This window comes from Panulirus ornatus, chromosome 35 (assembly GCF_036320965.1).
Source record: "Panulirus ornatus isolate Po-2019 chromosome 35, ASM3632096v1, whole genome shotgun sequence".
In the NCBI taxonomy this organism is placed as follows: domain Eukaryota; kingdom Metazoa; phylum Arthropoda; class Malacostraca; order Decapoda; family Palinuridae; genus Panulirus; species Panulirus ornatus.
Window position 1 is genome coordinate 18,261,843 of NC_092258.1, and position 17,644 is coordinate 18,279,486.

At 41.5% G+C, this 17,644-nt stretch overlaps 1 protein-coding gene across 1 annotated transcript in view; it reads left to right on the forward strand.

Annotated features, from left to right (window-relative positions):
• Positions 1-17,644, forward strand: part of LOC139760192 (potassium channel subfamily K member 1-like) — a 598,280-nt gene that overhangs the window by 539,109 nt on the left and 41,527 nt on the right. The window contains exon 4 of the mRNA XM_071683127.1: positions 15,265-15,490. Within this exon, the coding sequence (XP_071539228.1) occupies positions 15,265-15,490 (226 nt within the window). The remainder of the gene's footprint in view (positions 1-15,264; positions 15,491-17,644) is intronic.

The window sequence follows — 17,644 nt, forward strand, 5'->3', positions numbered from 1 at the left end:
TGAGTTGTGGTCATCATCTTCCATTCTGATATTTTCCCGAGCAGTGGTCATCATCCATCCTGATATTTTCCTTACCATTGGTCATCATCTTCCATCCTGATATATTTTTGAGTACTGGTCATTATATTCCATCCTGATATTTTCCTTAGCAGTGGTCTTCATCTTCCATCCTCTTATTTTCCTGAGCAGTGATCATCATCTTTCATCCTGATATTTTCATGAGCAGTCGTAGTCATCCAACCTGATATTTTCTTGAGCAGTGGTCATTATCTTACATTCCAATATTTTCCTGAGCAGTGGTCATTATCTTACATTCTGATATTTTCCTGAGCAGTGATCATTATCTCCTTCCTGGCATTTTCCTGAGCAGTAGTTATCGTCATCCATCCTGATATTTTCATGAGCAGTGGTCATCATCCACCCTAATATCTAACTGAGCATTGGTCATCATTTTCCATCTTGATATTTTCCAGAGCTGTGGTCATCAATCATCCTGCTATTTTCATGAGCAGGAGTCATCATCTTCCATCCTATTTTCTTGAAGTGATATCATCTTCGATCGTGATATTTTCCTGAGCAGTGGTAATCATCTTCCATCCTGTTATTTACCTGAGCACTGGTCATCATTTTCCATCCTGATATTTTTCTGAACAGTGGTCACCATCTTCCATGCTGATATTTTCTAGAGCAGTGATCATAATCTTCCATCCTGATATTTTTCTGAACAGTGGTCATCATTCATCCTCATATTTTTCTGAACAGTGATCATCATCCATCCTGATATTCTCCTGAGAAGTGGTCATCATCTTTCATCATAATATATTCCGGAGCTGTTGTCATCATCCATCCAGATATTTCTTTTAATAAGTAGTCATCATCTTCCATCCTGTTATTTTCTGAGCATTGGTTTTAATCTTCCATTTTGATATTTTCCTGAGCTGTGGTCATCATCTTCCATCATGAGATTTTCCTGAGCAGTGGTCATCATTTTCCATCCTGATATTTTCCTGAGCAGTGGTCATCATCTTCTATGTTGTTGTATTCCTGAGCAATGGTCATTATCTATCCTGATATTTTCCTGAACAGTGGTCATCATCCATCCTGACATTTTCCTGAGCAGTTCTCATCATCTTCCATTCTTTATTTTCCTGATAACTGGTTATCATTCCTTCTGATATTTTCTTGACCAGCGATCATCTCCCATCCTGATATTTTCCTGAACAATGGTCATCATATTCCATGCTGATATTTTCCTGAGCAGCGGTCATCTACCATGCTGATATTTCCCTGAGCAGTGGTCATCATCTCCCATCCTGACATTATCCTGAGCAGTGGTCATCATCTTCCATCCAGATATTTTCCTGAGCAGTGATCATCAACCATCCTAATATTTTCCTGAGCAGAGGTCATCGTATTCCATCCTGATATTTTCCTCGGCCGTGGTCATAATCTTCCGTCCTGATTTTTCCTGAGCAGTGGTCTTCATCTTCCATGATGTTATTTTCCTGAACATTGATTATTATCTTCCATCCTGATATTTTCCTGAGCAGTGGTCATCATCGTCCATGCTGATATATTCCAGAGCAGTGATTATCATCTTCAGTCATGATATTTTCCTGAGCAATGTTCGTCCTCCATCCAAATAAATTCCAGAGCAGAGGTCATCATATTCCATGCTGTTATTTTCCTGAGAATTGATCATCATCTTCCATCTTGATATTTTTTGAGCGGTGGTTATCATCTTCCATCCCAATAATATCCTGAGCAGATGTCATCATCTTCCATCATGACATTTTCCTGAGCAGTAGTCATCTTCCATGTTCATATTTTCCTGAGCGGTGGTTATCATCTTCCATCTTGAAATTTTCCTGAATAGTGGTCATCATCTTCCATCTTGATATTTTCCTGAGCAGTGGTCATCATCTTCTATGTTGTATTCCTGAGCTGTGGCCATCATCTTCCATCCCGATATTTTCATGAGCAATGGTCATCATATTTCATCCTGATATTTTCCGGAGCAGTGTTCATCATCTTCCATCCTGATATTTTCCTGAGCAGTGTTCATTGTCTTCAATCTTTAAATTTTCCTGAGCAGTGGTCATCATCTTATATCCTGATATTTTCTTGAGCAGTGGTCGTCATCCATTCTAATATTTTCTTGAATAGCGGTCATCGTCTTTCATCCTTATATTTTCCTGAGCAGTGGTCGTCATCTTCCATTCTGACATTTTCCTGAACAGTGGTCATCACCCATCCTGATAGTTTCCTTAGCACCGGTCATCATATTTCATCATAAGATTTTCCTGAGCAGTGGTCATCATCTTCCATTCTGATAAATTTCTTGAGCATTGGTCATCTTCCATTCTGATAAATTTCTTGATCATTGGTCGTCTACCATCCTAGTATTTTCCTGAGCAGTGGTCATCATATTCAATCTTGATATTTTCCTGTGCAGTGGTCATCATCCATCCTGACATCTTCCTGAGCAGTGGTCATCATCGTCCATCCTGATATTTTCCTAAGCAACGATCATCATCTTCCATCTTAATATTTTCCTGAGCAGTAGACATCTTCCTTCCTGATACTTTCATGAGCAGTGGTCATCATCTTCCAACCTGAAATTTTTCTGAACAGTACTCATCATCTTCCATTCTGATATTTTCCTGAGCAGTGGTCATTTTCCATGCTATTTCCCTGAACAGCGGTCATCCTCTTTCCTGAATTTTTCCTGAACAGTGGTCATCATCTTCCATCATGATGTTTTCCTGAGCAGTGGTCCTCATCTTCCATGTTGATATATCACTGAGCAATGACCATCATCTTCGATCCTGATATTTTCCTGACCATTGGTCATCATATTCCATCTTGATATTTTACTAGGAAATGGTCATCATCTTCCATGTTGATATATTCCTGAGCAGTGGTCATCTTCCAACCTGGTATATTCCTGAGTAGTGGTCATTTTCCGTCGTACTGATATTTTCCTATGCAGTGGTCATCATCTTCTAGTGTGATATTTTTCCGAGCAGTGGTCATCATCCATCCTGATATTTTCCTTACCATTGGTCATCATCTTCCATCCTGATATATTACTGAGTAGTTGTCATCTTCCATCCTGATATTTTCCTGAGTAGTGGTCATCATCTTCCATCCTCATAAATTTCCTAAGCAGTGGTCGTAATTAATTCTATTATTTTCCAGAGCATTGATCATCAACTTCCATCCAGATATTTTCCTGAGCAGTGGTCATCATCTTCCATCCAGATATTTTCCTGAACTTTGGTCATCATATCTCCTTATATTTATTGACCAGTGATCATCATCTTCTTTCCTGATATTTTCCCGAGCACTGATCAATTTCCATCCTTATGTTATCCTGAGCAGTGGTCATGATCTTCCATTCAGACATTTTCCTTAACAGTAGTCATCCACCCTGACATTTTCCTGAGCAGAGCTCATCATATTCCATCCTGATATTTTCCTGAGCCGTGGTCATCTTCCATCCCGATATTTTCCTGAGCATTGGTCATCATAATCCATTATGATATTTTCCTGGGAAGTGGTCATCATCATCCATGTTGATATATTCCTGAGCAGTGGTCATCTTCCAACCTCGTATATACCTGAGCAGCATTCATTTTCTGCCATACCGATATTATCTTGAGTAGTGGTCATCATCTTCCATTCTCATATTTTCCCGAACAGTGGTCATCTTCCATTCAGATATTTTCCTTACCATTGGTTATCATGTTCCATCCTGATATATTCCTGAGTACTGGTCATCATATTCCATACTGATATTTTCCTGAGCAGGGGTCTTCATCTTCCATCCTGTTATTTTTAGTGAGCAGTGATCATCAACTTCCATCCTGATATTTTCATGCGCAGTGGTAGTCATCCATCCTGATATTTTCCTGAGCAGTGGTCATCATCTTACATTCTGATATTTTCCTGAGCAGTGATCATAATCTCCTTGCTGATATCTTCCTGAACATTAGTCATCATCTTCCATCCTGATATTTTCCTTAGCAGTGGTCATCATCTTCCGTGCTGATATTTTCCTGAGCAGTGATCATCATCTTCCATTCTGATATTTTCTTGAGCAATGGTCATCATCCATCCAGATATTTTCGTGAGTAGTGATCATCATCAACCCTAATATTTTCCTGAGCAGTTGTCATCATTTTCTATCCTGATATTATCCTGAGTAGTGGTGTTCTATCATCCTGATTTTTCCTGAGCAGTAGTCATCATCTTCCATCATATTTTCTTGAGCAGTGATCATCATCTTCCACCGTGATATCTTCCTGAGCAGTGGTCATCATCGTCCATCCTGATATTTTCCTGAGCAATAATCATCATCTTCCATCTTAATATTTTCCTGAGCAGTAGTCATCTTCCTTCCTGATATTTTCACGAGCAGTGGTTATCATCTTCCAACCTGAAATTTTTCTGAGAAGTACTCATCATCTTCCACCCTGAAATTTTCCTGAGCAGTGGTCATCATTTTAGACCCTGATATCTTCCTGAGCAGTGATCATCATCTTCCACCCTGATATTTTCCTGACCGGTGGTCATCATCCATCTTGATATTTCCCTGAGAATTAGTCATTATCCATCCTGATATTTTCCCGCGAAGTGGTCACCATCTTCCATCCTGATATATTCCGGAGCTGAGGTCATCATCCATCCAGATATTTTTCTAAGCAGTGGTCATCATCTTCCATCCTGATATTTTCTGAGCAGTGGTCTTAATCTTCCATAATGATATCTTCCTGAGCTGTGGTCATCATCTTCCATCATGAGACTTTCCTGATCAGTGGTCATCATCTTTCATCCTGATATTTTCCTGATCAGTGATCATTATCTTCTATCCTGATATTTTCCTGAGCAGTGGTCATTATCCATCCTGATATTTTCCTGAGCAGTAGTCATGATTTCTCCCTCGTGATATTTTCCTGAGAGTGGTCATCTTCCATCCTGATATTTTCCTGAGCAGTGGTCATCTTTCAACCAGATATATTCCTGAGTAGTGGTCATTTTCTGTCATACTGATATTTTCCTATGCAGTGGTCATCATCTTTCAGTGTGATATTTTTCCGAGCAGTGGTCATCATCCATCCTGATATTTTCCTTACCATTGGCCATCATCTTCCATCCTGATATATTACTGAGTAGTGGTCATCTTCCATCCTGATATTTTCCTGAGCGCTGCTCGTCAACTTCCGTCCAGATATTTTCCTGAGCAGTGGTCATCATCTTCCATCCACATATTTTCCTGAACTTTGGTCATCATATCTCCTTATATTCATTGAGCAGTGATCATCATCTTCCATCCTGATATTTTCCTGAGCACTTATCACTTTCCATCCTTATGTTATCCTGAGCAGTGGTCATGATCTTCCATCCAGACATTTTCCTGAACAGTAGTCATCATCCACCCTGATATTTTCCTGAGCAGAGGTCATCATATTACATCTTGATATTTTCCTAAGCAGTGGTCATCTTCCATCCCGATATTTTCCTGAGCATTGGTCATCATAATCCATTATGATATTTTCCTGTGAAGTAGTCATCATCTTCCATATTGATATATTCCTGAGCAGTGGTCATCTTCCAACCTCGTATATACCTGAGCAGCATTCATTTTCTGCCATACTAATATCATCTTGAGTAGTGGTCATCATCTTCCATTCTCATATTTTCCCGAGCAGTGGTCATTATCCATCCTGACATTTTCCTTACCATTGGTCATCATGTTCCATCCTGATATATTCCTGAGTACTGGTCATCATATTCCATCCTGATATTTTCCTGATCATTGGTCTTCATCTTCCATCCTGTTATTTTTAGTGAGCAATGATCATCAACTTCCATCCTGATATTTTCATGCGCAGTGGTAGTCATCCATCCTGATATTTTCCTGAGCAGTTGTCATCATCTTACATTCTAATATTTTCCTGAGCAGTGATCATCATCTCCTTGCTGATATTTTCCTGAACATTGGTCATCATCTTCCATCCTGATATTTTCCTTAGCAGTGGTAGGTCATCATCTTCCGTGCTGATATTTTCCTGAGCAATGATCACCATCTTCCATCCTGATATTTTCTTGAGCAATGGTCATCATCCATCCAGATATTTTCGTGAGTAGTGATCATCATCAACCCTAATATTTTCCTGAGCAGTTGTCATCATTTTCTATCTTGATATTTTCCTGAGTAATGGTGTTCTATCTTCCTGATTTTTCCTGAGCAGCAGTCATCATCTTCCATCGTGATGTCATCCTTAGCAGTAGTCATCATCGTCCATCCTGATATTTTCCTGAGCAATGATCATCTTCCATCTTAATATTTTCCTGAGCAGTAGTCATCTTCCATCCTGATATTTTCATGAGCAGTGGTTATCATCTTCCAACCTGATATTTTTCTGAGCAGTGCTCATCATCTTCCATCCTGATATTTTGGTGAGCAGTGGTCATCATTTTAGATCCTGATATCTTCCTGAGCAGTGATCATCATCTTCCATCCTGATATTTTCCTGACCAGTGGTCATCATCCATCCTGATATTTTCCTGAGAATTAGTCATCATCCATCCTGATATTATCCTGAGTAGTGGTTATCATCTTCCATCCTGATATATTCCGGAGCTGAGGTCATCATCCATCCAGATATTTTTCTAAGCAGTGGTCATCATCTTCCATCCTGATATTTTCTGAGCAGTGGTCTTAATCTTCCATAATGATATTTTCCTGAGCTGTGGTCATCATCTTCCATCATGAGACTTTCCTGATCAGTGGTCATCATCTTTCATCCTGATATTTTCCTGATCAGTGATCATTATCTTCTATCCTGATATTTTCCTGAGCAGTGGTTATTATCCATCCTGATATTTTCCTGAGCAGTGGTCATCATTTTCCATCGTGATATTTGCCTGAGAGTGGTCATCTTCCATCCTGATATTTTCCCGTGCAGTGGTCATCATCTTCCATCGTGATATTTTCTTGAGAAGAGGTCATTAGCTTCCATTTTGATATATTCCTGAGCAGTGGTCATCATCCAACCTAATACATTCCTGAGCAGTGGTCATTTTCTGCCATACTGATTTATCCTGAGCAGTGGTCATCATCTTCCTTTCTGATATTTCCCGGGCAGTGGACATCATCCATCCTGATATCTTCCTTGCCATTTGTTCTCATCTTCAATCCTAATATTTTCCTGAGTAGTGGTCATCATCTTCCTCCCTGATATTTTCCTGAGCGGAGGTCATTTTCCGTGCAGATATTTTCCTGAACTTTGGTCATTATATCTCCTTATATTTATTGAGTCGTGATCATCACCTTCCATCCTGATATTTTCCTGAGCACTGATCATTTTCCATCCTTATGTTATCCTGAGCAGTGGTCATGATCTTCCATTCAGACATTTTCCTGAACAGTAGTCATCATCCACCCTGACATTTTCATGAGCAAAGGTCATCATATTCCATCCTGATATTTTCCTGAGCCGTGGTCATCTTCCATCCCGATATTTTCCTGAGCATTGGTCATCATAATCCATTATGATATTTTCCTGTGAAGTGGTCATCATCTTCCATGTTGATATATTCCTGAGCAGTGGTCATCTTCCAACCTCGTATATACCTGAGCAGCGATCACTTTCTGCCATACTGATATTATCTTGAGTAGTGGTCATCATCTTCCATTCTCATATTTTCCCGAGCAGAGGTCACCATCCATACTGATATTTTCCGTACCATTGGTCATCATCTTCCATCCTGATATGTTCCTGAGTACTGGTCATCATATTCCATCCTGATATTTTCCTGAGCAGTGGTCTTCATCTTCCATCCTGTTATTTCTAGTGAGCAGTGATCATCAACTTCCATCCTGATATTTTCATGAGCAGTGGTGGTCATCCATCCTGATATTTTCCTGAGCTGTGGTCATCATCTTATATTCTGATATTTTCCTGAGCAGTGATCATCATCTACTTGCTGATATTTTCCTGAACATTGGTCATCATCTTCCATCCTGATATTTTCCTTAGCAGTGGTCATCATCTTCCGTGCTGATATTTTCCTGAGCAGTGATCACCATCTTCCATCCTGATATTTTCTTGAGCAATGGTCATCATCCATCCAGATATTTTCGTGAGTAGTGATCATCATCAACCCTAATATTTTCCTGAGCAGTTGTCATCATTTTCTATCTTGATATTTTCCTGAGTAGTGGTGTTCTATCATCCTGATTTTTCCTGAGCAGTAGTCGTCATTTTCCATCATATTTTCTTGAGCAGTGACCATCATCTTCCATCGTGATATCTTCCTGAGCAGTGGTCATCATCGTTCCATCGTGATATTTTCCTGAACAATGATCATCATCTTCCATCTTAATATTTTCCTGAGCAGTAGTCATCTTTCTTCCTGATATTTTCATGAGCAGTGGTTATCATCTTTCAACCTGATATTTTTCTGAGCAGTACTCATCATCTTCCATCCTGAAATTTTCCTGAGCAGTGGTCATCACTTTAGATCCTGATATCTTCCTGAGCAGTGATCATCATCTCCCATCCTGATATTTTCCTGACCAGTGGTCATCATCCATCCTGATATTTTCCTGAAAATTAGTCATCATCCATCCTGATATTTTCCTGAGAAGTGGTCATCATCTTCCATCCTGATATATTCCGGAGCTGAGGTCATCATCCATCCAGATATTTTTCTAAGCAGTGATCATCATCTTCCATCCTGATATTTTCTGAGCAGTGGTCTTAATCTTCCATAATGATATTTTCCTGAGCTGTGGTCATCATCTTCCATCATAAGACTTTCCTGATCAGTGGTCATCATCTTTCATCCTGATATTTTCCTGATCAGTGATCATTATCTTCTATCCTGATATTTTCCTGAGCAGTGGTTATTATTCATCCTGATATTTTCATGAGCAGTGGTCATCATTTTTCATCGTAATATTTTCCCGAGAGTGGTCATCTTCCATCCTGATATTTTCCCGAGCAGTGGTCATCATCTTCCATCCTGATATTTTCTGAGCAGTGGTCTTAATCTTCCATAATGATATTTTCCTGAGCTGTGGTCATCATCTTCCATCATAAGACTTTCCTGATCAGTGGTCATCATCTTTCATCCTGATATTTTCCTGATCAGTGATCATTATCTTCTATCCTGATATTTTCCTGAGCAGTGGTCATTATTCATTCTGATATTTTCCTGAGCAGTGGTCATCATTTTCCATCGTAATATTTTCCTGAGAGTGGTCATCTTCCGTCCTGATATTTTCCCGAGCAGTGGTCATCATCTTCCATCGTGATATTTTCTTGAGAAGAGGTCATTAGCTTCCATTTTGATATATTCCTGAGCAGTGGTCATCATCCAACCTAATACATTCCTGAGCAGTGGTCATTTTCTGCCATACTGATTTATCCTGAGCAGTGGTCATCATCTTCCTTTCTGATATTTCCCGGGCAGTGGACATCATCCATCCTGATATCTTCCTTGCCATTTGTTCTCATCTTCAATCCTAATATTTTCCTGAGTAGTGGTCATCATCTTCCTCCCTGATATTTTCCTGAGCGGAGGTCATCATTTTCCGTGCAGATATTTTCCTGAAGTTTGGTCATTATATCTCCTTATATTTATTGAGTCGTGATCATCATCTTCCATCCTGATATTTTCCTGAGCACTGATCATTTTCCACCCTTATGTTATCCTGAGCAGTGGTCATGATCTTCCATCCAGACATTTTCCTGAACAGTAGTCATCATCCACCCTGACATTTTCCTGAGCAAAGGTCATCATATTCCATCCTGATATTTTCCTGAGCCGTGGACATCTTCCATCCCGATATTTTCCTGAGCTTTGGTCATCATAATCCATTATGATATTTTCCTGGAAAGTGGTCATCATCTTCCATGTTGATATATTCCTGAGCAGTGGTCATCTTCCAACCTCGTATATACCTGAGCAGCGTTCATTTTCTGCCATACTGATATTATCTTGAGTTGTGGTCATCATCTTTCATTCTCATATTTTCCCGAGCAGTGGTCATCATCCATCCTGATATTTTCCTTACCATTGGTCATCATCTTCCATCCTGATATATTCCTGAGTACTGGTCATCATATTCCTTCCTGATATTTTCCTGATCCTCATATGTTTCCCCCACACAAACCTGATCCTCATATGTTTCCTCAACACGAACCTGATCCTCATATGTTTCCCCCACACAAACCTGATCCTCATATGTTTCCCCACACGAAACTGACCCTCATATGTTTCCCCCACACAAAACTGATTCTCAAATGTTTCCCAAACACAAACCTGATCCTCATATGTTTCCCCCAGACAAACCTGTTCCTCATATGTTTCCCAAACACAAACCTAATCCTTATATGTTTCCCACACATGAACCTGATCCTCATATGTTTCCCACACATGAACCTGATCCTCATATCTTTCCCCCAAACAAACCTGATCCTCATATGTTTCCCCCAAACAAACCTGATCCTCATATGTTTCCCACACACAAACCTGATCCTCATATGTTTCCCCCAAACAAACCTGATCCTCATATGTTTCCCCCACAAGAACCTGATCGTCATATGTTTACCCCACACAAACCTGATCCTCATATGTTTAACCCACATGAACCTGATCCTCATATCTTTCCACCCTCAAAAACCTGATCCTCATATGTTTCCCCTACACGAACCTGCTCTTCATATCTTTCCCCCCACAAACCTGATCCTCATATATATCCCCCCACACAAACCTGATCCTCATATGTTTCCCCCCACAAACCTGATCCTCATATGTTTCCCCCACACAAACCTGATCCTCATATGTTTCCAACACGTAAACCTGATCATTATGTATTTCCCCCACATGAACCTGATCCTCATATGTTTCCCCCACACAAACCTGATCATCATATGTTTCCCCCACACGAACCTGATCCTCATATGTTTCCAACACGTAAACCTGATCCTCATATGTTTCCCCCACACAAACCTTATCCTCATATGTTTCCCCCACACAAACCTGATCATCATATGTTTCCCCCACACGAACCTGATCATCATATGTTTCCCCCACACAAACCTGATCCTCATATGTTTCCCCCACATAAACCTGATCCTCATATGTTTCCCCCACACAAACCTGATCATCATATGTTTCCCCCACATGAACCTGATCCTCTTATGTTTCCCCCAGACGAAACTGATCCTCATATGTTTCCCCCTCACAAACCTGATGCTCATATGTTTCCCCTACACAAACTTGATCGTCATATGTTTCCCCTACATGAACCAGATCTTCATATGTTCCCCCACACAAAACCTGATCCTCATATGTTTCCCCCACATGAACCTGATCCTCATATGTTTCCCCCACAAACCTGATCCTCATATGTTTTCCCCACACAAACCTGATCCTCATATGTACTCCGCCACACGAACCTGATCCTCATATGTTTTCCCCACACAAACCTTATCCTCATATGTTTCCCCACACAAACCTGATCCTCATATGTTTCCCCCACACAAACCTATCCTCATATGTTTCCCCCCACACCTGAACTCATTGTTTCCCACACAACTATCCCATTGTTTCCCCCACACAAACCTTATCCTCATATGTTTCCCCACACAAACCTGATCCTCATATGTTTTACCCACACAACCTGATCCTCATATGTTTCCCCACACAACTGACTGATCCTCATATGTTTCCCCACACGAAACCTGATCCTCATATGTTTCCCCCACACAACCTGATCCTCATATGTTTTCCCCCACACAAACCTGATCCTCATATGTTTCCCCCACACAACCTGATCCTCATATGTTTCCCCCACACGAACCTGATCCTCATATGTTTCCCCCACACAAACATGATCCTGATATGTTTCCCCACACACAACCTTATCCTCATATGTTTCCCCCACACAAACCTGATCCTCATATGTTTCCCCCACACAAACCTGATCCTCATATGTTTCCCCCACACAACCTGATCCTCATATGTTTCCCCCACAGAACCTGATCCTCATATGTTTCCCCCACACGAACCTGATCCTCATATGTTTCCCCCACACAAACCTATCCTCATATGTTTCCCCACACAAACTTGATCCTCATATGTTCCCCCACACAACCTGATCCTCATATGTTTCCCCCACACAAACCTGATCCTCATATGTTTCCCCACACAAACCTGATCCTCATATTGTTCCCCACACAAACCTGATCCTCATGTGTTTCCCCCACACAAACCTGATCCTCATATGTTTCCCCCACACAAACCTGATCCTCATATGTTTCCCCACACAAACCTGATCCTCATATGTTTCCCCCACACAACCTGATCCTCATATGTTTCCCCCCACACGAACCTGATCCTCATATGTTTCCCCCACACAAACTGATCCTCATATGTTCACCCACAACAACCTGATCCTCATATGTTTCCCCACACAACAAAACCTGATCCTCATATGTTTCCCCCACACAAACCTGATCCTTATATGTTTCCCCCACATGAACTTGATCCTCATATGTCTCCCCCACACAAACCTGATCCTCATATGTTTCCCCATACAAACCTGATCCTCATATGTTTCCCCCACACAAACCTGATCCTCATATGTTTCCCCAACCACCTGATCCTCATATGTTTCCCCAACAAACCTGATCCTCATATGTTTCCCCACACAAACCTGATCCTCATATGTTTCCCCACACTAACCTGATCCTCATATGTTTCCCCCACACAACCTGATCCTCATATGTTTCCCCCACACAAACCTGATCCTCATATGTTTCCCCCACACAAACCTGATCCTCATATGTTTCCCCACACAAACCTGATCCTATATGTTTCCCCCACACAACCTGATCCTCATATGTTTCCCCCACACAAACCTGATCCTCATATGTTTCCCCCACAACAACTGATCCTCATATGTTTCCCCCACACAAACCTATCCTCATATGTTTCCCCACATGAACTGATCCTCATATGTTTCCCCCACAAAACCTGATCCTCATATGTTTCCCCCACACAAAACCTGATCCTCATATGTTTCCCCCACACAAACCTGATCCTCATATGTTCCCCCACACAAACCTGATCCTCATATGTTTCCCCCACACAAACCTGATCCTCATATGTTTCCCCCACACAAACCTGATCCTCATATGTTTCCCCCACACAAACCTGATCCTCATATGTTTCCCCCACACAAACCTGATCCTCATATGTTTCCCCCACACGAACCTGATCCTCATATGTTTCCCCCACACAAACCTTATCCTCATATGTTTCCCCCACACAAACCTGATCCTCATATGTTTCCCCCACACAAACCTGATCCTCATATGTTTCCCCCACACGAACCTGATCCTCATATGTTTCCCCCACACGAACCTGATCCTCATATGTTTCCCCACACGAACCTGATCCTCATATGTTTCCCCCACACAAACCTTAACCTCATATGTTTTCCCCCACACAAACCTGATCTCATATGTTTCCACCACACAAACCTGATCCTCATATGTTTCCCCCACACAAACCTGATCCTCATATGTTTCCCCCACACAAACCTTATCCTCATATGTTTCCCCCACACAAACCTTATCCTCATATGTTTCCCCCACACAAACCTTATCCTCATATGTTTCCCCCACACAAACCTGATCCTCATATGTTTCCCCCACACGAACCTGATCCTCATATGTTTCCCCCACACGAACCTTATCCTCATATGTTTCCCCCACACAAACCTGATCCTCATATGTTTCCCCCACACGAACCTGATCCTCATATGTTTCCCCCACACGAACCTTATCCTCATATGTTTCCCCCACACGAACCTTATCCTCATATGTTTCCCCCACACAAACCTGATCCTCATATGTTTCCCCACACAAACCTGATCCTCATATGTTTCCCCCACACAAACCTGATCCTCATATGTTTCCCCCACACAAACCTGATCCTCATATGTTTCCCCCACACAAACCTGATCCTCATATGTTTCCCCCACACAAACCTGATCCTCATATGTTTCCCCCACACAAACCTGATCCTCATATGTTTCCCCCCACACAAACCTGATCCTCATATATTTCCCCCACACAAACCTGATCCTCATATGTTTCCCCCACACAAACCTGATCCTCATATGTTTCCCCCACACAAACCTGATCCTCATATGTTTCCCCCACACAAACCTGATCCTCATATGTTTCCCCCACACAAACCTGATCCTCATATGTTTCCCCCACACAAACCTGATCCTCATATGGTTCCCCCACACAAACCTGATCCTCATATGTTTCCCCCACACAAACCTGATCCTCATATATTTCCCCCACACAAACCTGATCCTCATATGTTTCCCCCACACAAACCTGATCCTCATATGTTTCCCCCACACAAACCTGATCCTCATATGTTTCCCACTGGCTCCTACAAGACACAGTGGGCTGCCAGTTTGTGTCAGTCTGATCTATGTCTTTATCTGTTGACTTTTTCTCCTTTACTGTGTTTCACATAAGGCCTGAGAACCTGCCCTCTCTGCCAGGATTCTCGTATGTCAGTACATGTGGCTTGTCTGACTCTTGGGGTGGATAATATGCCGTTTTTGGCTTCCAGTTTTAGGAAAATAATTGATAAATCCACAGAGAGCATCTCAACTAATTTTCCTATGAATTAAGCTTTACTGTTGGTAGGTGAAGCGAAGAGAATTTATCCACCAGACTGACCAACTTTATGTATGCCAAGAGATGGTAACTTTATGAAACTGATCAGGTGGAGAGATGTTGTATGATATTGTATGATATTGTATGAATTGACGTCGTCAAACATTGCTTGTTTAGGATAAGCTGACAATGTACAGCTGGCTGAGGGAACAGAGGATAGGCAGTCCCAGGAAGAGTGCGACCGTCCACGTTGATGGTTGGTACCTGACTGAGGCGTTACAGGTGATGACAGAAGGGTCGAGTTGTGCCGGGCTATTGTGTGTGTAGCATTAATGGTGGCAGACAACTGCTGAGCGGGTGAACATCTGCCCAACAATAACTGTCAATATACTTGGTCATTACAAATGTCTGGTGTATGATGCTGACAGGAATAATTTGATTGATATAGATTTTCTATCGCACGATTTCATCCTTGATAAATAATTCATGTTATAGCTTTTATGATAATGATTGGCATCATATTTGGACTATGTTGCAGCCATTCAACATACGAGTCTTTCACCTGACCATCATTGGAATCATCTCCTTCGTGCTGTTTATGGTCTTCCCGTCACTCATATTTGCCAAGCTGGAGCCAGGCTGGGACTTCCTCGACTCCCTGTACTACTGCTTCATCTCCCTCACAACCATCGGCCTAGGAGACTACATCCCAGGAGACGCCCAGGACCAACCCCTCAGGCCTCTCTACAAAGTTTGTATCACAGGTAAGGACACGTTCCTCTTCACATTGATGCTATGTCCCATACACACCATAGGACACATTACCGTGCACAACATAGGACACATTACCGTACACACCATAGGTAACATTACCGTACATAACATAGGACACATTACCATACACTACACACCATAGGACACATTACCATACAAAACATGGGACACATTACCGTACACACCATAGGTCACATTACCATACACACCATAGGAAACATTACCGTACACACTATAAAACGCATTACCATACACATCAGAGGACACATTACCGTATACACCATTGACACATTACTATACACACCATAGGACACATTACCGTACACAGCATAAGACACATTGCCGTAGACAACATAGAACACATTACCGAACAGAACATAGGGCACAATACCGCATGCACCATAGGACACATTACCGCAGAGACCATACGACATATTACCGTACACATCATAGGACACATACCGTGCAGGCCAAAGGACATGTTACCGTATACACCATAGGACACATTACCGTACACACCATAGGACACATCACCGGACACATCATAGGACACGTTACCATACAGAACATAGGACACATTACCGTACATAAGATAGGGCACATTACAGTACAAAACATAAGAAACATCACCGTACACACCATAGAAAACTTTACCATACACACAATAAGACACATTACCGCACATAGGACACATTACCGTACACAACCATAGGACATATTGCCGTACATAACCATAGGACACATTACCGTATACACCATAGGAAACATCACCATATACATCATAGGACATATTACCGTACACACCATAGGACACATTACCGTACACAACCATAGGACACATTACCGTACACAACCATAGAACACATTACCGTACACAACCATAGGACACATTACCGTACACAACCATAGGACACATTACCGCATACACCATAGGAAACATCACCATATACATCATAGGACATATTACCGTACACACCATAGGACAAATTACCTTACACACCATACGACACATAACCCAGTAGACCATAAGACACATTACCATACACAATAGAACGCATTACCGCACAGATCATAGGACACATTACCTTACACACCATAGGACACATTACCATCCACGCCCTAGGTAACATTACCGTACACAAAATAGGACACATTACCATGCAGACCATAGGACACATTACCGTACACACCATAAAACACATTACCATACACACCATACAACAACACCATAGGTCACATTACCGTAGAGAACATAGGACACATTACCGTACACACCATAGGACACATGACCGTACAAAACATACGACATATTACGGCACACACCATAGGACACATTACCATACATACCATAGGACACATTATCGTACACTCCATAGGACACATTACCGTAAATACCATAGAACCCATTACCATACAGAACATAAGACACATTACCGTACACACCATAGAACACATTACCATACACACCATAGTACACATTACCGTACAGACCATAGGACACATTACCGAACACAAAATAGGTCACATTACCGAACAGAACGTAAAACACATTAACGTACACACCATAGGACACATTACCTTACACACCATAGGACACATTACCTTACAAACCATAGGACACATTACTGTACACAGCATAGGACACATTACCATACACACCACAGGACACATTACCGTACACACCCTAGGACACATTACCGTACACACCATAGGACACATTACCATACACACCATAGGTCATAGTACCGTACAGAATATAGGAGACATTACAGTACACACCATAGGACACATTACCTACGGAACATGGGACACATTACCGTACACACAAAAGGAAACATTACCATACACACCATAGGACACATTACCGTACACACCATAGGACACATTACCGTACAAACTATAGGACACATTATCATAGAGAACATAGGACATATTGCCGGACACACAATAGGACACATTACCATACACATCATAGGCCACTATGCCGTACAGAACATAGGACACATTACCGTACACACCATAGGACACATTACCGTACAAAACATAGGACACATTACCGTACACACCATAGACACATTACCATTCGCACCATAAGACACATTACCATACAGACCATAGGACACATTATCGTATACATCATCAAA